Genomic DNA, 22,742 nt, shown 5'->3' with positions numbered 1-22,742 from the left:
TTTCATTATTCTCACAAGGATTCATAGGGTGTAACACACATCATTCACATCCAAGGTGTAGCAGTCTCTTGCTGAGTTCAGTGACAGACCTGCTGTTTGAAAGACAGAGCGTGCACCTCAAGTCTTAGAAACCCATACCTGCGTACATGGAATTTTTACCAGAAAGCTCTGGGGTTGTTTCCAGTTTGTTCTTTCACTTCTTTTCTTCTCTTCCAAATTTCACAGCTTTACAACAACAATTCATCTCACTCTCATTCATGCAAAGCTTACTTTGACAACAGAGGATGGGAACTGGCCCTTAATTTGACTTTAAAAAAAGCCTTCAACAGTGCTCTTAGACTTTTCAAGCTACTGTACCATGAAAAAAGAATTCATTATCTTGTAGGTTTTACCTTTTACACATTGGGGCAGAACAGAACAATTTAGTTTGCCTGACACCTGAAAGATACCAACAAATCCACATTTTGAGTCAAAGTTAATAAGAAAGGAAATGCTGAGAGTACAAATGTTTACAAAAGATTTTGCAGATTCAACAAAGGTGACAAATACTGAAAACTGAACTTTTTATTTTATATAAACCTTTGTGCAGAAACTTGGAAATGACTCTGTTTGTTTTATAAGACCTCTGCCAAAATCTCATTAGAAACCTGAATACAATATTTCCCTATATTTTCCTACACAAAAACAAATGTTAATCTATGTAAGGCTGCAGGGTTTTTTAATGTTAAAATCTTACTGCTTACCTTCACATCTCTCTGGCAGCTGTTCAGTTGTTTGCACCCCAGAGGTTGTCCACATAACTCTCCTGGCAGTGATAACTTACAGAATCAAACTCTATAATCCAGAGATTGGTTATAAAGCACGTATGTTTATTTCAGTGTTGTGCACCACTGGGTGCAAGGGGGGATGTCTCCACCAAACTTGCACCCTGACTTGTAAAATCATGACACAGATATAAGTAAAACTAATACATAGTCAATGATTTCCTGGAATTCAGATACATATTCAATAGTTCTTTAGCATGCAGACCCCCCTCTTGTTATCGACCATCCTATCAGGGAGATGCAACTCCTCTTCGGATATTAAAACATCTAATCCCCTCCTTGCCAGATGTCTCAAGGAGATCTCACTCCTTATCCAAATCCTTCCTGCTCCCCCGGACCCACAGTCTCCAATCCTTGTTATTTTAACTTCTACATTACGTTTCCAATCTATAAACTACCTTTAACTATCCCCCCTTAGCCCCCCTTTATTCTAAATTCCAACAGAGTCTCTGTCTCTCACTTCACCATTTAGTGAAAGTTCAAACTGAGCTCCTCCCTGTAAGACTCCTGAAAGTCTTACAAAGCTTACACCATACCTTGCTTAGCTGAGATAGAGCCACATTCTTCCACATTATATTTCAAACTTAATACATCTTTCTTGCCTTGTTCCCTCTGGCTCCATGACATCATGGACACAGATCCTGAGTACCAAAATTAACATCTGATGATTTGTGCTGCTTTTGAGATGGCTTAGTATTTTATTACACATAAAAGTTGTTTATGTTATTCAAATAGCAATATCAGTTTCAAGGGTCTAAGAGAGATCTTTTTTTTTCCAATTCTTTTGGCTGAAAGATTGTAAAATTACTGCATTTGATTGATAGTAGAAAAATTGTACCCTATTTTATTGTTTAACAACATACTCTTTCAAGCTAGGAAAATAAACTAAACTTGAAAAGCTGATAATCATTATTTTCCAGCATCAATGGAACTACTTCCAATAATTTTTAATGCTAAAATTTTTCCCACAAGCAGGTAACTTCTAAGGTTTTGAATAACTACTGTTTTTTGTACACCTGTGGGTTTTCTTTTGTTTCTTTTTTGTTTTGTTTTAGTTTGTTGTTTCTTTTCTTTTTTAATTGACCTTGCCACAAGACACATCATGCTACAGACCTCTTAGCAGTATGAATTTCAACTTCTGGAAAGTAAATAAATTAAAGCTCAGACGAAAGGGAAGGTGGCTTTGCTGTCCTTTACCAGCTTTCCAAAACAACCTTTTATATTAAAACAAAGAACCAAATAAAAAAGGCATGTCTTTGAATTGACTTTGTCTTCATGAAATGATAATGAACACAGACACATACATTAATTGTACCATCTCATCTTCAAGCTGGAAAAGAACACAGAGGCACTTGTTTGGATTTCGATGTAAATTAAATGAAGTATAGTTTATTTGACTTCTGTTGTATTAGTGGAACAGGGCTAACAGACAGAATGACAACCTAGCGCATAACTAGAAAGACTCTTAGGAACTCTGATGATAAAAATAAGAAGTGCGGATGCTACCAACATGATTAGGAGTACTGGAAAAGTAGGTTAAACAATAGACACATGCAGAGAAGGGCAGAAGCCTATTAGAGGTCCCTTCCAGCCCCTACAATTCTGTGATTGTGTGATTTAGTAAGCTTTCTAATACTAAGCCGGATGAATTGTTGTTTAATAGACAAGAGAGAGTAGGATTCTTCACAAAAAGAGTGCAGGAAATAGAATACCTTAAAGATGCATCTGTGAAGGTGCTGTTACTGTGTTACCCAGAAGTTGAAGACGATCATCTCACAGATTCTGTGAAGTTCAACGTTGATTTTTTTTTTTTTACTGTTTATTATTATTCTTTTTATTGCTATTATTGTAGTGATTAACATCCACAATGTGATTTCTCCTGTCAAGACAGTAGAAAAAAGGGATAAGAAAAGAAATGTAATGCAGTCTTCTGTTCAAGCCAACTTAATAGTAAGCTAGGGGAGAACCTAAACATTTGAGATCAAATGAAATAAACCAGTAATTAGTGTGATAAATATTACCAATTTTTTAAACGCATCTTCATAAAACTGACAATCCCCAGACCATTTTCCTGTTGTGTTGCAGATAGTTTATCACTGGACCCTGAAGTCTCAAAGGCAAATGCTTATGGTTTCACTGGCTGCATGTCCTCTGTTTGGTATAACCACATTGCTCCCCTGAAAGCTGCTCTGCGCCATCCCAGCATTGCTCCTGTGACTGTCAAGGGTTCCTTGACTGAATCCAGCTGTTCATCTCTAATGGAAGATGATGTGAACACAGCAACCACAATATATTCTTCTTCAGGTACGTTCTGCCAAGTGGAGAAATGAAAATTAAAATAACACCGGAATGTGAGATTGCCTTTAAAAACAAAACAAAACACTAATGCAATTGTGAGAGTGTTTTAAACATTGGAACTGCCAAGTTACTTTCTCTCTAAAAATTTAAAGCATTAAGATTAGCCAACGCCACTTGAAAAAGACATTGTACCACATTACCCCTAAAGCAAATAAAAAAAACCCCACAGTCATAGTGTTAACAGCAACTGAAGTATGGTTATATGCCTCATTTGCCATCCCCATCCACTCTAGACAGCTCCAGTGCTGCAGATCTCAAAGGAAAACATAAATGTTACACAGATTTCATATCCCAGTGGTGATCAGCAATAGGAATCTTACAACAAACAAGCCAAATCTGTTCCCAGTCTAGCAGAAAGGAGCAAAAAGCCTTTGTACAAACCCCATGACACATACGTATGATGTCCATTAAATGGCTGTACTTGATTCTCTCAGGATAAAGAGAAGCTACAGTACTGGAGTGTTACAAATAAGGTGATTCCAACAATTTATATCTTTCAATCTTGAGACTGCCCTCTGGGAATCTGAAGTATTTTACATATGTGAATTTGTATGCAGAAAAGGAGACTCAGAGCAGCTGGGATTGTCCTCGCCACTCACAGGGGCAATTGAGTTGCTGCTTTAGTCACCAGCAGATGTGGCAAAAATCCTAATGACCAGAAATGGGTACAAATTAAGAGATGTTTTCGGCCCCTTGACCTATGAAGCCGCTTTGTCTTCTCTGAGAACTATTACAAGTTCATTATATATCATGATGCCTTTTACATTTGTACTCTCGTCAAATCTCCTTTTTCTGCAGCTTCTACTTAAGATACTCAATAGAAAACAAATGATGCTATTAGCATTCTGCATAGAGAAAGAGGCTGCTGATTACTCTGAGCACACTCTGTATGTGTTGCTTCCCACCTCTGGCTTTCTTCTCCCCACCCAGAGCTGTCTGAAGTATCTGCTATGAAACACACAAGAAACGTGCACTGCAAATACAAATGCATAGTAACACTGAAAATATATATACTCCTTATCCTGTAATCTGTCACCCTGATGACCTAATTTTTCTAACGAGTTTAAAAAGCAGTAAGACCGACCTACAGGACAGGATGCAGAACAGAAATTAGTGTATTTGGACTTGGGTATTAAGGTTTTAGACTCAGTTGAATTCTCGTGTCCAGGTTAAGCTCTGTCATGTCAGAAATGAATAGCGAACCAAATCCATATGCTTACAGCTCAGTTACCCATACACACACCTGATTAAGAAACCCAAATTGAAAAGTGACTTACTGTGATTTTGATCTTTGTCAACAAAGATATATAAATCACCTTGTTTCTTGCTGAGATAGACTTGAAGTACTGGCATTCTGAATGCTACACCTATGGCACAGAGATATTGGGCTCTTAACTTGGTATTTTTTTTGTATATTAAAATAATGGAAATACCAGAGTAGGTTCAGCTAGTGGAATTCTGATATAGCATCACAGAATCACCAAGGTTGGAAAAGACCTACAAGACCATCCAGGCTAAACATCTACCTGTCACCAGAAGTTCCCAGCAAACCATGTCCCTCAACACAACACCTAAACATACCTTGAACACTTCCAGCGTGAGTGACTCCATCACCACCCTGGGCCAGCCCAGGTCTTCATGCAGGTCAAGTAAATGCCAAGGACAGAAATATTTTTGTTTCGGAAAGGCAGTTAGGACAACACAAGTCCCTATTTTGCCACGTTTGAGCTGGACCTGCCATTCCCAAACAAAGAGGAACAACAGGTTTGCCAGAGGCTACCTTGCCCATGGGATCTATGAGATGGTAGAGTTCAGTTCTTCCCTGAGAAGAGGGAAAAAGAATAGTTATGACTGTAACCCCAAACTTAAGGAGAGATTTTACTTTAGTACAGTAGGACTGGCATTCAACAGATGTTAATTTTTCTTGTCAGGAGACACCTGAGAACTCGGAATACACTTCACCTGCATTTATGTGTAAAACAACATTTTTTTAACCCTGTTCCAGTCCCACAAACAGAGTAAATAAGATGAAACTTTACCGTGACTGTTTGTTGCTTGGCAACATCGCTGCAGGCACCCAAGATCCAAATAAGGGAAATATAAATAGGTGTCCAAATCTGTCAAAATTAGCAGTTACATTCCTAGTGATAATGGGTGTTCCGAAGGCATTCAAATCATTGCTTTTGTGCTTTAGCTCAAACAATGAGTGAGTTGCGACTGAGTTGCAGGCATAGGGAATCCTGACATGTACATACATGTCATCACCTCCTGATACACAACTACAGAATAGTTGCTTGTGAAGATGCAAGAAAAGCTGGATTCAACTAACAGAAGAAATCAGTTTTCTGAAACGGGACAAAAGCAGTTACACTGCTGTAACTAAGCATGTAGACATTTTGGCCCTGTAGTCATTTATAGAAAAGGTAGAAGAGCTACAACATCTAGGAACTTTTCATGTTGAAATTCATTACTGATACCTCTCTGCATTGAATTTAATTTGACCATTGCATTTCTGCAGTGGAGAAAAAGACCTCTCCCAAAGAGCTGTCCCAGGCAGAGACTGATTCTTTTTATACAAGTCAAATTAAACCTTGTATCTTCATCTACAAATGTAGGTCAGAGCTACAGCCTTCCTGTCTTTTGCTTCTTTCTGGTATCTCAGGTACTTAAAAAAATAGAAAAAGAGCTGTGACTGAATAGAGCTCCCAACAGGCTATTTAGCTCAGATTTCTATCTGTGATTTCTCTACAGATAAACCGAGGAAACACTTTCAGATGTTAGTTGTAAGCTTTTCTGTTTCCTCTTAAATACATCCTTAACAGTGAAGATGTAGGAAAAATTTGTCCTGCAAGCTTAGAGACCTTTCTGGTTTGATTTTCCAGTACCCCAAATTACATCTTTTGAATAAAGGTTACAATTCACAAGAGGACGAGGACACTTCTGTCTGAGCCACAGTAAAAATTAAAATAGTCAATAGAAAAATAAATCTTGTTCTGCTTAACCAACTGCAGATCCTTTCGGGAAGACGGATGAAAGGGAGCCTCTCACCAATGCGGTCAGAAGCGATTCTGCTGTGATTGGAGGTAACAATATTTAAAGATTACAATTGAAAAATAATTGTTAGAGGATAAAACTTATTTTTTTTTTTAATCTAATGCACATCTAGTGTTTTCTTGATTTAGTGGTACATGCCTATAAACAAGCTACCTAGATAGGAACGTACACTGTGAACTACAACAATGGTGGGTATCAACCAAGTTAACACCACACCAATGAGCGCCTCAATGCGTTATTCACACATCCTCTACTCCTTGAGCTCTCTATTTGCAAATTGGTGTTGTAGAGGAGCTTGTTAGATCATATGGAAGCATCTGTGTACTAGGGAAAGTTGTCTTTATAGCTTCATGTAGAGTTTTCATTTTCCTTTAACAACCTGGAAGGCAATTTATCTCTGTTTATTTTATAGGATGCCCTGTAGGGAGCTGCCTTAGATAATATCTAGAAGCTATAAACCTAAGCATACAAAGCTCATGCCAACTTTCAGAGATAACACAGAAGAAAATATGACAGAGCAGGGATTTGTTTGAGCATACATACATAGTTTTTTTTTACAAACAAACACACTGATCCAACTTTGCTTCCAGTGCAGTCAGAATTTGATCCAAATCAGAAGGCCAATTTTATCAATGCTCACTACCCATGTCACCTAAGGAGACAAAATCCAAACAGAGATGTTCAAGAAGAGCATGATAGAGACAGGTGACTGTGTATAGACTAAGATTAATTGATCTGTCATATCCTCTCTAAACTGATACACACTGACAATGTATTTTTGACATAATTGAATCTTTGTTTTGTATTTTACCCTTTCTATCCTTCCCTTTTTTACCTCTCCTCAGGTGTAATAGCAGTTGTGATATTCATCATCTTTTGCATCATCGCCATCATGAGCAGATTCCTCTATCAGCACAAACAGGCGCATCGAAGTAGCCAAACAAAGGAGAAGGAATACCCAGAAAATCTTGAGAGCTCTTTTAAAGCTGACATTGACTTGCAGAACACAGTGAGCGAGTGCAAACGAGAATATTTCATTTGATGGACAGTAAAATTTCTTTTTACTCTTACTCCCCTAAATGTTTTTCCACCCTTCCTTTCTTCCTTCCCCCGACTCTTTTTTTTTCCTTAAAAAAATTATATATATATAAATATATATACACATTTTTTTTCTTAATTTTTTTTTAAATTTTTTTTTTTTTTTTTAAATCACCCTGCAAAAGAAACACTGACAACAATCACAGTGCCTCATTCTCAGCATAACAACCTGGCAATCACAGTTTACTTCTGCAGCTCAAGAGACCTGCTATTCCACTCTAAAAGTAAGATCCACACATGCACCTGGTTTCTGCTATGACTTCCTGGATGTTCTTAAGTCTCTACTTTTGTGTATCTTGTGTTGTTTTTTCCCCCCTCTTGAGCCAGTTAACTCATCACATTTACAATAGAGCTGGAGTATGTAAGTAGCCGAGTACATAGCTCTACAGATACTGGGACAGGAGAGAGGGAAAGAACGAGATCAAACCACCTGACTTATTTTACAGGCTCATTTACAGCAACCGTAACAAACCAGAAAAAAAATCTCAAATGACACAAATAGACACATCTCTGTTGATCTCAGTGGTGTTACATTAATTTATACCAGTTGAGAAACTGGTACAAGGTAATGAAAAATAAAGCTGTGTTTCTCATTTAAGCCCCTTCCCCCAACCTCCTGTCCTTTTACTGTAACTTTTAGGCTTACCAATTCTTTTCCAAGAATGAATGTATCAACAATGAATATCGCTCCCATAACACTTCTTTCACCTCCATCTCATAAGGCTGGCTTTGTAGACCCAACATACTCTAGCATATCTCTAGCTGAAGCATGGAAAATAGTAGCTTGAATCTCCAAGGGTTTTAGGAAGCTGCTAGGACTTAGGTGCACTATATTTGTCTGAAATGTTATAAATGCAGCATATGTTCATGACATATGGAGGATTATCATGTGCTGAGGTTAAATGCTGTTGCCACTGAGGCAAATAAAATACACAAAAGGAAAAGTAGAAATAGTTTAAACATTATGACAGTTACTAAAATAAATTAAAATAATTAGAAACAGTACTTCCAAGTGCTCAAAGAACCCTGCAAAAACTGCATGAAAGATTGAGTGATATTTCTTTGTAGAACCTGGAATAACCGCTCTGAAGCTAAATAGAGATTTAATATTGTGTCTAAAAAGGTTAATATTTAATCAAGCCTATGAAATCTGTGCAGGAAAAAAAAAAACAAAAAAAACCAACCCAAATGCTACAATTAAAACCAACAGCAGATAAGATTAATTAAAGGCTTCTGTCCTTTCCCAACTGGGAACAATGCTGAAGGCTCAAATCCTGCCCATTTTAATCGCACTGCACAGTTTTCATATGAGCCTCAAAAATCTTTTCAGTCATAGACGTTGTAACACCAGGGAATTGAGGGGTCCCTCCAAGGTGACATTTTTCACACCTTGCGTATTTACTTCACAGACCTGCTGAAGAGTATTTAGAATTTGCTGTCAGACTCGCAGGTTTCTCATTGGAGTTGGATCAATTCAACAGCTAAGGAAAAAAAAAAAAAATACTACTTTTTGCTGTATCCTCTGGGTGAGGATTTAGTCAGGAGAGCTATTGCACAGCTGAACCTCTTTGTCCCCTGCATCATCCTGGGGTATCCGCATACCGATTATTTCCACATTGATTAAAATCAAAGAATTGCTGTGCGAGGTGATGCTCAATAGCAAATTATTGATGAAATTAGACAAGCAGTAGGTGCATTTTGTTTTGTTTTCCCTCCAGTATTGGTCACAGTTATTTTTAGGATGTTTTGTGATGGAAGGAGAGGTCAGACAAAGAGGAAAAAAAAATAAAGGACAGGTTGGAAGCAATGACTATCGCTTTATTTGATAAGAAGTAGAATCCAAAGAAGAGAAAACAATCCTGGGATGATACTGTTCCTACACAAAGAAGAGTATGTAACTATCAACACCACTACCAGAAAACTAACTAAGCAATTTTTACAAAGCTGGCTATGCTGAAATGAGAATTGGTTACCTTCTTCCTTGACTAGGGTTTGAACAGCCTTTTTGGGTCATGCTGTATGGTATATGACTGAGAGCAAGATGCATAATAATAGACTCGTTAGCTGTGTTCACTATTTTGCTTTATGTCCCAGTATGAAATCCTGGCAAAGCAATTCTCTCTTTTCTCCCTCCATCCCCTAGATAAAGCGGAATGTTTTTTGTTGTTGTTTTTTTAATGGTATGAGCAAACACACAGGCACCTGCACCCACATTTGAGTCATCTTATTTGAAGTGACCCCTGTATGAGCCAACTCTGACAACCTAACATTCTTAATAATTATGAAGAATGGAACAGGAAGGAAGGGAAAGCATATAGATGCTTTTTTCTCACCCCATAAAACTATTTCTCTGTTCAGACTGATAAACACAAACCATCTTTCTGCTTTGCTACATATTAGTTTGTAGGAGTAAAAGTACTACAAAGGGCAGTTATAGAGAGCAGAACAGTGGAATACCTGGAGAAAGGACACTAAGCAGTGAAGCACAGTCCTCTCCTTTTTCAAGTGACTAAATCACTTTCAGCCAGCAGAATCAGAGCCTGGTTCTGCAAGATGCTTAGATTTCTCCAGGTAGATTGAGTTCCCTTCACCAGATGTAGATACTAGCATTGCTACAAACATTTCAGATACAGTTCAGTGACTCAGTTCTGGGACAAGTGTGACTGGTATGCCATACACAGGCACAGACTGGCAAAACAGTGCATCATCTATATTTATTTTCCTTTCCCTCATTCGTTATAGTACAGGCTGGTAAAAACTTCCTGAAAATTTTGCTACATTTGTGTGCTTCTGTGAAAAGAAAGAACTGCACATACATAAATGCATGCACAAGTACAAAGAAACACATGCGTCTGTACCCATGGATGTAACAAGCATGAATGTTTCTATGCTACAGGGCTGGATAAAAACAACACTTTTGTAGAGGTGTGCATATAAGATCCTGCTTTTAAGCCAGGTTGTGAATGTTCTTCTAACTACAAGAAAAAAAATAGGTAAAAGCTACTATAGAAGGTAAACCCTTGCACTATTTATTTCATTTATTTATTTCATTGCAGTGCTTTCTTTAATGAAGGCATCACTGGTTTACTTCAGTATCAGTTAGTGACAATAACAATTAGAGGAAATAAATGTGATTTATCAAAAATCTCCCAATGTTAAGACTGCCTTCATTTTCCTTTATTCGAATTGAATAATCTTCCCCCCCCATCTACACTTGTGCTATTTGTATTAAAAGGGCTTTAATCCAGAGTTGGGGGGGTTCTTCCCAGTTTTCTTCTAACTATCATCTTAGGTAACAGTTTTCAGTCAACATCAAGAAAAATCTTTCCTATATATAATGTCAGGGCTCATTTTAATGTAAAACCAAAGAACATAGCCAGTTTTCGGAGGGTTTTGTTGTGGAACATTTTTTGTTCTTATCCCTAAGAAAAGCCTCAAAGAACGTAAGGGGCAATCAGGAGGATCCCAAGAGCTGGTTTTTTCCCTACAGTTACATATCCCTTGAAAATTATTTCTTCTAGAGGTTTTTAGGCTACCAAATACTGAGATATGAATTTAGGCACTGCAAATTCCTGTTTATCTTCTAGAAATAAAGCATTAGCCCAAATAACCAGCAGTGTAATTTGCAGTAAGTTTTTCCATAGTCCCTACTTGCTTACTGGAGAAAAGTCTACAAGTGTCTGGAGTGCATTTTTGATGTGTACACCTTTCACCCTCCTCACTCACCTTTTCTTGGCATGGCACTACAATGAAGACAAAGCCAAACACGAGATAGGCTTTTAACTCAGACTAACTAAACTCATTTGGGTGAAAGCAAAAAAAGGCTTTTCAAAAAAGCCATTTAGAGTGTGGAGCTGCACTAAGATTAACATCAATCATGAGAGTCCCCTAACACTTACATTAAAATAGATGGCCAAAAATCAAAGATGAGATGCATCTCTTCACTGTGTTTTAACTTGATCTAGCCAGACTAAATCCATCCCATTTATCAGTCCCTAGGTTTTCACAGCATAGAAAAACATTGTTTTCATGAGATGTTTGCCTATATTAGCATTTAGCTGATCACACATTTGTGGAGGAACAGTCAATACATGGTTTCTTACTAAATGGAGGGGATATGAATCTTCTCATAATTAAGTCTGCCAATGATTTTGCTTAATGCAGGATTGAGTCCTGCACCACAAAGAACTCAAAGACTGTCCTTGAGCCATTTCATTTTGTTTTGGTTGGCATTTGTTTTCACACTTGTTTCATACTTGTTTCACACTTGTCATTAAGTCGGTGAGGAGAGCAAATGTCTCAGGCTTAAAGATGACAGATCAGGTTCTAGAGGTGCATCTTCCTCTCTGATCATAGAGAGAGAGTATGATCCCAGCAATAGGAAAGCTACTTATACCAGTATTTACCTATATAAAGGAATCTTGAACTACCCTTGTAGATCCAGTAGACACATCTGCGCAAGGCAGATTCTTGGAGGTGCCAGCTTGGACTAGGGAAGGATCTTCCTAGTATCTAAAAGTACCCTAGGCATCTTTGGTTAGGAAATGCATCTATCTGCTTGTAGCTGCATATGTGAAAGTGATGACTTAAAGCACCCTTGAGTCAGTGGCCATCCTGTCAGTAAACTGGAGCTCAGAGAGAATAGATACATCTCCAGTGTATTCAAGATCCAGAGTCCATTCATTGATCAGCATGGGACCTTTGACAAATAGCATACATGTAAGCAGTTCTTCATATTTCATAGTCTAAAGCTAAATCAGAAGCCTGAGATGCATTTCTACCCTGTATGTCTGGTGCCATTTGAAATAAACTAGATTTTCTGTACAGCTGCAGCATGGATGAGAATCTCCTGCCTGTCGCATCTGTTATCTGCTAGCCCCAAGTAGATATATTACTGATATCTGTTGGATTTTCACGTTACAGTAAGCACCCATCCAGAATCCACAACTTCTAAATGAGATGAATCCTTGAAAAAACCCATCTTCAGAACAGTATCAGCCTTCCTTTCTATCACTGTAAGCCAACTGGTTGAAGTACATCCTTCACCCCTGGATAGCTGAGTCTTAAGAGGAAGCAGGATTTGACTCCTTCGGACTCTGCCATCTCCTGCCATTGTTGTTTTTTATCTTCACCTACACTAAGCTCACACTGAAGATGAATTTCAAGTATTGTTTTGCACTGCTAGCTTTTCACAGACATAAAGTGTCTTTTATTATGATTTTGCAGAAAGCAACGCTGCGTAAAAGAGTTGAGCAGAAGCTGAGAGCTTGTGAGGCTCTCTAAGACAAGTGCTTTTTCAAAGCTTTCATGCAGTTTTGCAATGCTTACTTATCAAACAAGCCAAGTAGTACAGCTACATTCCTGCCAAAACAAAGGTGCTATCCAGAACTCTTTGAGGTTGGTGGGAGGCCTCTCGGTCGACTACAGTTAGAGTTACATCATGCCCCTTGGGGTTTTCTTGACAAGTTACTCTCTCAGCCATGCAGTTTCAAAGCATAATTTGTTTCCTTTGGATCTGAACTTTGCTGTGCTTCCTTTTCCAATGAAAAGTTTCTGTGTCCCTTTTCAACACGAGTCCCCTTCTCTGTGCTCCTTTTGTACATGAATCTTCTAAACACACACTTCTTTGGGGTCTGAAAAAAGTCTTTTCTCCCCTTGGTTGTTTATTTTGAACCATGCCTATGGGAGGCTGGATATCTCTACATATCGGTACTTATTTTAGTGATCTTTTGCACTAAGTTTTTCTGACAAAAAACTGGGGGGGGAAAAAAAGCACTGGTGAACTATCGTAATTTGTAAGCTCGTTATTTGTTGTTTGTAATGTTCTGAGTGAGTCTACAAGCCAAGCTAAGGAAGGATTAAGGCAACAATTTCTGCTGACAGTTGCTCCATATATGGTTCACCTCTGATTTTTTCCTCTCTCTCTCTTTCATTAAACTGGGGGGCTATTGAATTGGTGGTAGGAGACAGAAGAACTCTTGTTGTTGTGCTAACTTAAGGATATTATTTTTCTCCTGGCAGTCACAGAAACCAGGAATTTGAAGAAACAACATGATTCTCAAAATGTCAGCCAGATAATCGACAGACTGTACTCCACCACAAGCTGTAGTCACCTAGGGATGGTGACCTGTAAGAGCAAATGGGTACATGACCTCACCAAATTACAGTTGCAATGAGGCAGTGCATGAGGAAAATGCTCACAGAAAGGTAAAGCTGTTGGAACTCACACATGGTAATCCTCAAGTGGAAGTGGGTGGTTTCAAACTTTTTCCACAATTTGTTTTTCTGTGGAATGGATTAATAATTAGCTGCCCAAAGCATAGCCCTCATTTTCCTGATGCTCTGCCAAATACTGGATATGTGCTTCAGTTATCAGAGAGGATATCAAACCTTTAACCAGTAATTATTTGAAGGTCCCTAGTAAAAAATCACCAGAGTTCTCACAGATACATCAGTGAAGGAAGACGATGCCATCCCCCACAGAATCCTAATATTTAATAAAACATTGGGTACAAGAGTAGTGTTTGCTTAGAGACTCTTCCCCAACCCCTTTCTCACCTCAGATGCCTTTGACAGCTTTTTTTTTTCCTAAGATTCCTGATCACTGTTTGCATCTCAACATCCTTTGCTTTTCAATATGCCAGTCATTTTTTCTTTTTCTGGATTTCACCCCACAACCCTAATGAAAGTCCATCTGATACAGTTTCTTCGTGTGAAATTATTTACTGGCTTTTGCATGCCACAGCCTGTTACAATTTCATCTCGTATCATTTAGGCACGCTATCCTCTGCCATGTTTTGTCATCGTTTCCAATACTGAGCACACCTATCATTAAGAAAGAAAACTGAGGTAAAGCTTAGATACAACAAGCTGCAGCCTTGGATGTCACTCACAACACAGCTCTTACACCTGAGCCCACATTGTGAACTTTCAGATAGAGGTTAAGAGAGCAAGCAGGGGTTTTGTTTTGTTGTTTGTTTTCTTTTCTTTTTTTAGGCATCTAGACATAAGAATCTGTGAGTTTTGCAAAATAAATATTTGACATAGACCACTATACCTAAATGAGGGCAAGAAGCTAAACGTCATAACGCATGCTAGAATACTGCTTTGAAACCCACTTTGTGAAAGAAACAGCCAGCCTCAGACCTGGTTGTAATCCTGTGGAGGTCAACATAGACACATCACAGATGAATTTAGCCCTAGGTTGCCCTAGGCAAGGGCAGTGATGATCTCCTGCAAACTGAGCCTGACATGTATGAATTCAAGTCAGGACCTTATATTCATCATCCCCTACTGCTGTCAACAAGAGTTGCATTCACTGCAATTATGTGTGTCTTCTAGCAGAACTGTGGCTAAAACTCAGGATAAGGCAATGAGCTTCAGCTCCACTTAAGCCCATGACATGGCTTAAGTCACCTTCAGGAGTTTCCAGAAATGTGTGTGGGGGAAGGGTGGTCTGCTGTCAGCCAGCCTGGGAGCCCACACTGATTTAAAGAGGATTTTATGAGCTTAATGGAATCCACATCTGGGTACGCTGTGATGAACTGTAACCTACTTGAAAAATGAAGGCAACCTAAAAAAAGGTGGGGGGGAAAAAAGTGGAAAATAACAAGAATCTCAGGCTGAAAGCTGGCTGCAATTAAGTACTTATAAGAATAAAAAACTGGCCCTTCTGGAGAGGGAACCCTTCATCATTCATTTTACTTTGTTCTACTTAAATTATGTTCAGTAAATCTCTCAGAACGCTACTCATTTCCGTAGCAGAGCAAATAATAACAATTAAAAAAGGACTCTTCTTTTAATGGTCTGTCAAAGAGTAATGCAAGAGTCTCTCAGTTACAGTAAAAAGCAAAATGGAGATTTCGGATATTCCCCTTTCTCTATCTGGTTTTCTAAAGAGAATTCCACAAGACGTTGCCTCAGTCCAAGTCAGTTTTGTAGACAATGTAATATGTCTTAATACACTGTTCGGGGATTGAGAAAATTTAGCCTTAGCTTCTTTTGTTTTCTATGGTTACTGTTGTACAGAAGAAAGACTTAAACTGTAAATAATGTATATTTAATAAAAAGAGACTTTTTGTATGATTTTGTGTGGAAGACAAATGCCTCCTGCTGTGTTTTTATTTCATCTTATAGCTTGAGTGGACATTGAAGAAAATGGTGATTATGGGAATATTAAATCTCAGGATTTACACATTAACTCTAAGCTAACAGATCTCACTGGACGTTAATAAAAGCTGAAGTGTCCATAACTTAAGATTTATTGATTTCAGCTACTACTAAAAGTTACTGCCATAGGACATTTGATCATCACCTGCATCCCTGACATAAGTCATTAATGCAGGTTTGTGAAACCCCCCAGAACATAAAAACCAACACAGCTGTCCAAGAAGTTAAAAGTCGCATCTGGAGACATGGTTTAGTTCTGGTTAGGAAACATGTTTGGGCATAGCTCCATAGCCTTCCAGGTACTCATGCACATACACTCTCCCCAGCCTGCCATGTGTGCCCTGCTGCACTTGCATTCAAAAACCACACTTCAGCAATTCACACACATTGCCACCATTACACCCATCTCCAGGGCAATGAACAAGAACTGGCTCACAGGGTTCTGCCTTGATGTCAGGCTTTCAGTCTCACTACTTAGCTCATCTTCACTGAGCACACACCCTTGAATATCACAGCCTTTGATACTATCACAGTGAACCAAGACACACCAGTTTAGGGTTAGAAAAACAGCAAATCATAATTAAATACAAGTTTTGTGGTTTTTTTTCCCCCTCAAGAGCTTTACAGATTTCAGTTTGACACAGACTCCATTCTAAACTTTTAATACTTATGCATTCTATGTATCAGTCAGTCAGATTTCTGTATTAGTGGATGAATTCATTGTTTTAAGAAATACTTTAAGAACACTATTATTTACAAAAAAAAAAAAAAAATACGGAAAAAAAAAAAACTGCAAGGAGAGCAGAGTAGCAAAGCACTAGGCAAGTGAGAATATATCAAATGTAACAGCTGCAGACACAGAAAAAAAAGAAGGAAGCTGCTTATCCTTGAAAGGCCTCAAGTACATAAGGGCTAGAGCCAGAACCCACCCCTTCCAGACACTCAATGCATTGCATGCACCAGAGCTCCCCTGGGTTAGCTCTGCCTTCCCACCAGGCAAACTCCCTAAACTCTCATGTTGAAGGCTTCATTTAGGAAACTGTGTAAACAAATGCACTGACATCTAGGCATACGCCTGATAATGGTCCAGTAAAACATTGTTACTTGCAATTTATGAACTGTTAGCCACCTCTAAGAGAGCACAAGACACAATACCATTTTCATCAACCTCCCTCAACATCTGCTAACTTTCTTCCAGGCAGAATTAAAAACCAAACACCTCCCTAACAACAGCCACACAAATAGCAAGTTGTAAGCAAAAAGAGGAAGCACGCATAGTTACTTAAAACCAGTTTCAGATTATCCAAGAAAGGCAATAAACTCAACCAAGTAATAAAGAAGAAACAACTTATCTCTTTCTGAGGATCAGTGCTTGCTAAACACTCCAAAGAAGATCTCCAAGCAGTGATACTTCCATTGCAAATGCCAGCCTTTAAATGATGTTAGGGAGGGGTGGACCCCGGGTCACACCAGTGAATTGCTCACACCTGTGCTCCCAATGCTGGCTACACCCCTTCACCAGGTGCTCAATGGCCTGCTTCAGGCCATCACTTAATGGTTCCCATTTACAACATTATTCCGCTTTTATGTTAAAGTTTTACATTAAAGTTTTGTTGTTTCATCCAAAGCCCCACTGCACAACGTACGTAGGCAAATATCATGAAATAAAAACTGCTGAGAAAGAAATGCAGGCGAGCCTTGCTGTAGTTAGCTCTGGTATTTGCTTGCTTTTTCTCCTAGTGTGAGTACTGGGCAGCTGCAGTCAAAACTTATTTTTCTACACCTGTTAGCCTAGCAAGAAGTCATAAAAAGCAGCTGCACAAGGTCATGCTGTTCCTGCAGCTCTTCCATGCTGATGATGTCTGTATTTAACCCTTCTTATCTTAAGTCTACTGCCTTCTCTTTCTCAAAACCTAAGCTAAACAGCCTTTGCCTCAATTTGAGCCAATCACATCTTGTCCAGTTCCCAAGGGAACAGAAAGAACATCATGCACCTTTGCTGTCGTGCAGCAGCCTTTCTTCTCTAACAGCTATCGTACTCCTCCAGCTTCACTATGCTCTTCAGATCTCATCTTTTTCACACACTCCAATCCCATCTCCCTTACAGCTTTTCTTGCACACCATGTTTTCAACCGTATACAATCATAGGATGTGGTCAGCTAAGAACTTTTTATTAGAATTTTGCCTTCTGCAGTGTTAATCTCTAGAATTACTTTTCTTTCTCCATGTTTCTTTTATTCAGCCAATTTTAAATCCCAAACCCAGCTTGCTGACTGGCACTAAAATACCCATAAATCCAGTGCATTTAAGACTGAGACCCATGTGCTGAGCTGCTGATTCCAGGTACAAGGATGTAAAAGAAAAGTCTGATGCTGTTGAGCTGTTTTGGTGAAACCTGGGCTCGTAAGTGCCTAAAGATATTGAGAACCATTCTTGTGATGGCAATAACAAGGCTAACTAGTGATGGTATATGAACCACCAAAATGAGCAGGTGACAAAAGGCCATAAATTGGGAAATAGATAAGTATTATGTTCAAAATGAAAAGTAAATATATACTTAAATACATAAATAAACATATAAATAACTCATTTTGCTTCAGTTGGTTTTCCCAGATCCACCCAGGTCTGCCCAGTAACGATCAGTCAGGGGGAGCACCTGCGGAAACTTTACGTTGCCATGCACTTCCCTGCATGGGAAATATTCACAGAGGCACTGTGTGTATGTACTAAGAAAATGGTTTCTATACCTGGAGCCATATTCAAAGTGGATTCTCTGAGTAGGGATTATGTTTGAGGCCCAGCTTATCAGTGCATTAATGTAAACTAATCAGCAAAGGGCTCTGTTCCCTGGTAGGGAATTAATTAGATTTAAATGTTCATTGCACTTGCTACAGATCTCATAAAACACCAAAATCTATTCAAAAGACTGGTGATTGACTGAATATTTCTGATATTTTATGCATATGAGACCCAAAGCTCCGTTATGTCATCTCACCTACCAACACTGACAACCTTGTGCCAAAAAACCTGTCAATGTTTGCTTGTATCCTAATAGAACTTCTGTTGCTCAGTGTCTATTTGGTCAGTATACCTGACTAGGAGACCAAACACAAACTTACGCCATATGTAATCTAATAATTATAGCAACTGGGACAGGACTAGAAAGGTCTTATGTCTGCTGAAAAGTTGATGGGGTACCTATGCTTGTCAAACATGGGTAGAAGAGCCAGCACAGAGCCCATGTAACTGTTAAATAGAATTCAACATCTTGCTAAGGTAAGACACTGACCTTCTCTACTTGGCAAGTTTAAGACATGAACATGAAAAATCTATTCTGACCATTCGACCAGGATGGGACTCAGCTTCAGACAGACACATAATCTAGAGGTTCAGTTCCCAGCCTTTCCAATACTTGACACAAACACAGAGTTGTCAAATATGATAGAGAACTTTAGAGAGATCGGTATCCTTCTGAAATTGTAGCCTGAGTTGAAGCAGTGTGTCCCAAACCATCTACAATGGCTCCACATGCCAATATTTAAGAAGCCAGATTTCACCCTTAGCTCAATTGTCTTCACATATATGTGTCACAATTCACAAGGTGAATTCCAACACAATTTAAAGCTTCACAGAAAGGGCAAGGAACAAAAGCAAAATAATGAGAAGAAAAAAAGATTTTCTGAAACACAGAAGTCTGAAGCATGAAGGCTGGATGAAGCTTATTAGAACCTTGCAAATGCTGTACACTCTTCTGTGGAAAAAGCCAAGAGGAAAGAAAAACCAGGTGCTGCTAAGCATCTGCACCCTGCGGGCAAAGAAACACATTTCAAGGGGGAATTGCCAGAAGGCAGCTTTCTCAGAGGCATCATGTTGAGGCTTAAAGAAACACTGAAGGAAAAATAATCAACATAGTTAAAAAATATTGAACAGTTGGACTTTACAGCTAACGTTCACCATATATGGGCTGCAGCTATTGACATTCAGGTGATACAGTGAAGCTGGCTGCTCTTCAAAAGACACACCTGGGCTTTCAGGACTGGCTGACATTTCAGCTCTAAGCTGTCCCCTGCCTTCCTCCCCACTGCACCCCATTGCTTCAGGAGCCTTCAGGCAGTTCATCAGTACCTGAGTCAAAGTCCCTCAGAAATCAGCAGGAATTTTTCCAATGGCTTCAACAGGTCACAGGTCTCTTCTCAGTCCGAGGCAGCTGTATTGCTCCTGTGGTTTTCCTATTATTAGGCAGAACCATCAAAAAGTCCAGCTCAGCTCTTCCAGTATCTTCATGTTTTCACAGCTTCCTCCCATTCAAAGTACTTGAAAATTACTTTTCTGGAAACAGTGTGTTTGAGTTTTACATATTTATTTTTGCATTATTTATATTTAAACTTATGTTTATGCATAAATAACCTCTCTCACTAAATAGATGCCTCCCCTTTCTGCACCCAGTGAAAAGGTCTTTTCTCCTGTTTGCACTACAGACCAAACTACTCAGGAAAAAAACAAATTGCACCATAATAAATTCCTTTACAGTTCAACGGAATTATGATAGCAAAGAATTACCTACTTACCTTTCACCTCATTAGCATCTTTATGGGACAGTTAACTAATGCAAGGTGTGGGCCAAATTCGACAGTAACTATTAAGGACTAGATCACCTTGAGAGCTCTGCATTTACTTCATTAAAATCCCGATGAAATTTAATGCAACTCAGAAACAAATCAGGCCCAACATTTCTCCTGATTAAAGCTGAGCTGTGCTTTGCAGACTTCTGTCAAAGTTCCAACTGAAACAGAACAACATAAAATAATAAATGATTTTCCACCTACCGCATTTATGCTTCCCTGGGGACCTGGGAGAAACCCAGTTCATTGGGTTGTTTTTTTTCTTGTTTTGTTTTGCTTTTCTCTTTCCCCTAAGTCCCTAAAGCATTAATTAACTGCTTATATTTTTCTCCACCAAATAATAGATAGTGACACACTTTGGTAACCCAGCTAGGGCATTTATCCTAGAACCAGCATCCCTTGTTATTAATACACAGCTTCCTTGGGATTACAGTTACTCTGTTACCTCCCAAACCATTACCCGTGTCTCAGCAGGAATTTCCCCCAGACAATTTCTTAGTTCATCCATAGATTTAGAATTGTTTTCTTTTTTTTTTTTTTTCTTTTTGGAAAATTGTCACTTTTTCAGCTTTGATGTCATTTCAGTCTTTGCTGAATGGTGGCCAGGTGTCCTTTGAAGGCTGAGAGCTTCCTTGCATCGTTAACACCTGAGTATTCATACCGTCATCCTCCAGAGACACATTCGATTCTCACTGTTTGCTGGATTCTGCAATTAATTTTTTAGTTCACTTTTTCTTCCTCTATTCAATCTGTGCTCAAGGCTCAACTAGACCTAAATAAGGTTTCACTCTTTGCCTCTCTCCAGCCCCATCTCTCCATCTACCTATTCACCTCTCTGCAAGAAGGCGGCTTTAAATCTCACAAGGCATTTTAGGGCTTATTGTATTTAGCCCATGAACTGCTGACAATGAGGTTACATTAGATGACTTAATCTGTCTTCAGGATATAAATCATATGAATTAAGGAAGAAATGAGTGTGTAGCATAAGTCCTGCAATCCATTCCAAGCTGACTCACTGGGAGAGTTGGGCAAAATAGGTCCTTGCTCCAACACAGGCTGGAGTAGGTAGGAATATTGTCCCAGTATCAAGGAATGGATTTATGATTAAGGGTCTGAGTGAGAGCTTTATTCACAGATAGATTCTCACTGGGTTAACAGTGCTTGAAACAATAAGGCAGTGCTGTCTCTATTCATTGCAGAGGAGTTGGACCAGAAGACCTTAAAGGGTCCCTTCCAATTCAAAAGACTCTACGATTCTACAATAACAAAATGGGAATATAGATTTGGGTCACCAAGTCTGGCTGCAAGGTTTCATGAATTACCCAAACGGCCTTCCAGGAAAAGGTTTGTAGAAAACAAATGCAAATTTAGGCAATAATGAGAATTCTGGAGAGACTTCCTAATGGAACAAAAATGTTGATTTATTTGCATATAAACCATTTGTGGGAATGTGTAGCAATGTGAAGATTTTGTAAACACTTTCATGAGTAAATTATTCAAAATCTTCGACACGGTATGAAGTATGTTGTATTTATAAAGCCAGAAAAGGGCACTCAAATGTATTGTATTATGTGGCAAAAAAATAAAGTAAAGGTGAAATTGTTTACAACTGTGTGAAAGTAAACAAAAAGGGTTTGACCTTCTCAAAAACACTGAGCGTTTGCTTCAGGATAAATTATCAAAAATGTTATTCAGGTGTTCATTTGGGATGAAAAGGTGCTTTGCAATGCTAGGCTTTCCGAGGGGCACAAATGCATAATTTTGCCAATTACTCTGGCATGGTGCTAGCAGGATTTCTCTCACACATTAAGGCATGCTGTTTGCCTCCATCTACAGCCCCGAGGTCCCTTGTGGTGGAGCTGCTAGGGAAACAGTAAGTCTTATCTATGAAAAAGCGCATAAATTCCATATTCATAAACAGGCGCACCTGATATTTCTCTCTCCTTTTTTTGTTGTTTTTCAGCCACAATGAATCTCTCCAGCCCAGCCTTTGTTGTAGAAAGGACTAACAGGCTGTGGAACACATAACTTACAAGACTTCTGTAGCGCAGAAGCAGCATGAAAAAAAGTCTTTGTAAGGTACCTTAAAAGGCTTTCAGCATTGCTGTACAGAGCTTTGAAGAAAGCCTGGAGACTGGGTCAATGGGAGCAGCAGTGTTTTTCTGCCTTGCCCTTAATACAAGGGATCTGGAGAGGCAAAGTGGAGCGCTGCCTTTTCCTGCAGTGGGCTCTCCCGGCAGCCACCATCATTCCCCGACATATTCACTGTGGGATGGCTTTGATCTCTTCAAATTGCTGCATGATGCACGCAGGGGAGGTGCCCCTCCTTCAGCATTGATTTCCACCAGCATCAATAGTCTTAATTTAATGCCCTTTTGCTGTCACCACTGTCTCAAGACCTTCTTCTGCTTGTGTTGCACTGTGTGTGCAGTGTTTTGCTGTGGAGGCAAATAGGAACGAGTGGAGCAGGAGAGGTAGAAGCAGAACTATGAGGAAGGGGAGGTTCAGGTGAGGTCTTATTTTCCAGGTGAACCTTCCCCTATGCTTTCAGATCCGCAGAGCCTGTCATTCAAGAGATATAAGAGCATCTACATATTGGAAGGGTACAATAAAAAGT

At 39.1% G+C, this 22,742-nt stretch overlaps 1 protein-coding gene and 2 long non-coding RNA genes across 8 annotated transcripts in view; 1 reads left to right on the top strand and 2 right to left on the bottom strand.

Moving 5' to 3' along the window:
- The window catches only part of CNTNAP5 (contactin associated protein family member 5), a 253,693-nt gene extending 240,172 nt beyond the window's left edge, over positions 1-13,521 (top strand). Inside the window, exons 22-25 of one of the 4 annotated variants that reach the window (XM_085552291.1) lie at positions 2,910-3,128; positions 6,194-6,265; positions 7,082-7,245; positions 13,356-13,521. In XM_085552291.1, the coding sequence (XP_085408417.1) occupies positions 2,910-3,128; positions 6,194-6,265; positions 7,082-7,245; positions 13,356-13,376 (476 nt within the window). In that variant the 3' untranslated portion in view covers positions 13,377-13,521. Of the gene's footprint in view, positions 1-2,909; positions 3,129-6,193; positions 6,266-7,081; positions 10,482-13,355 lie in introns of those variants that run through there. The other 3 variants (XR_014947890.1, XM_015868834.3, XR_014947889.1) reach the window with 3 other exon arrangements.
- Positions 670-5,753, bottom strand: LOC107316850 (uncharacterized). 2 transcript variants are annotated; one of them, XR_014947900.1, is made up of 5 exons: positions 4,764-5,004; positions 4,460-4,549; positions 2,846-3,135; positions 2,537-2,703; positions 670-1,465 (listed from the first exon to the last, which is right to left on the bottom strand). It is a non-coding gene; the product is annotated as an uncharacterized LOC107316850 (long non-coding RNA). The 2 variants fall into 2 exon arrangements; XR_004307912.2 differs by lacking the exon at positions 4,460-4,549 and having other exon boundaries at positions 4,764-5,753.
- A 2,628-nt stretch (positions 13,522-16,149) lies between the features above and the next one.
- The window catches only part of LOC107316760 (uncharacterized), a 270,762-nt gene continuing 264,169 nt past the window's right edge, over positions 16,150-22,742 (bottom strand). Inside the window, exon 10 of one of the 2 annotated variants that reach the window (XR_014947893.1) lies at positions 16,150-19,832. This is a non-coding gene — a long non-coding RNA (uncharacterized LOC107316760). The remainder of the gene's footprint in view (positions 19,833-22,742) is intronic. The other variant, XR_014947891.1, reaches the window with a different exon arrangement.

Source organism: Coturnix japonica, chromosome 7 (genome assembly GCF_054131305.1).
Source record: "Coturnix japonica strain WE chromosome 7, WE-NBRP24, whole genome shotgun sequence".
Lineage (NCBI taxonomy): Eukaryota > Metazoa > Chordata > Aves > Galliformes > Phasianidae > Coturnix > Coturnix japonica.
The sequence above is the reverse complement of the archived record's forward strand: the minus strand, read 5'-3'. Positions and strand labels throughout refer to the sequence as shown.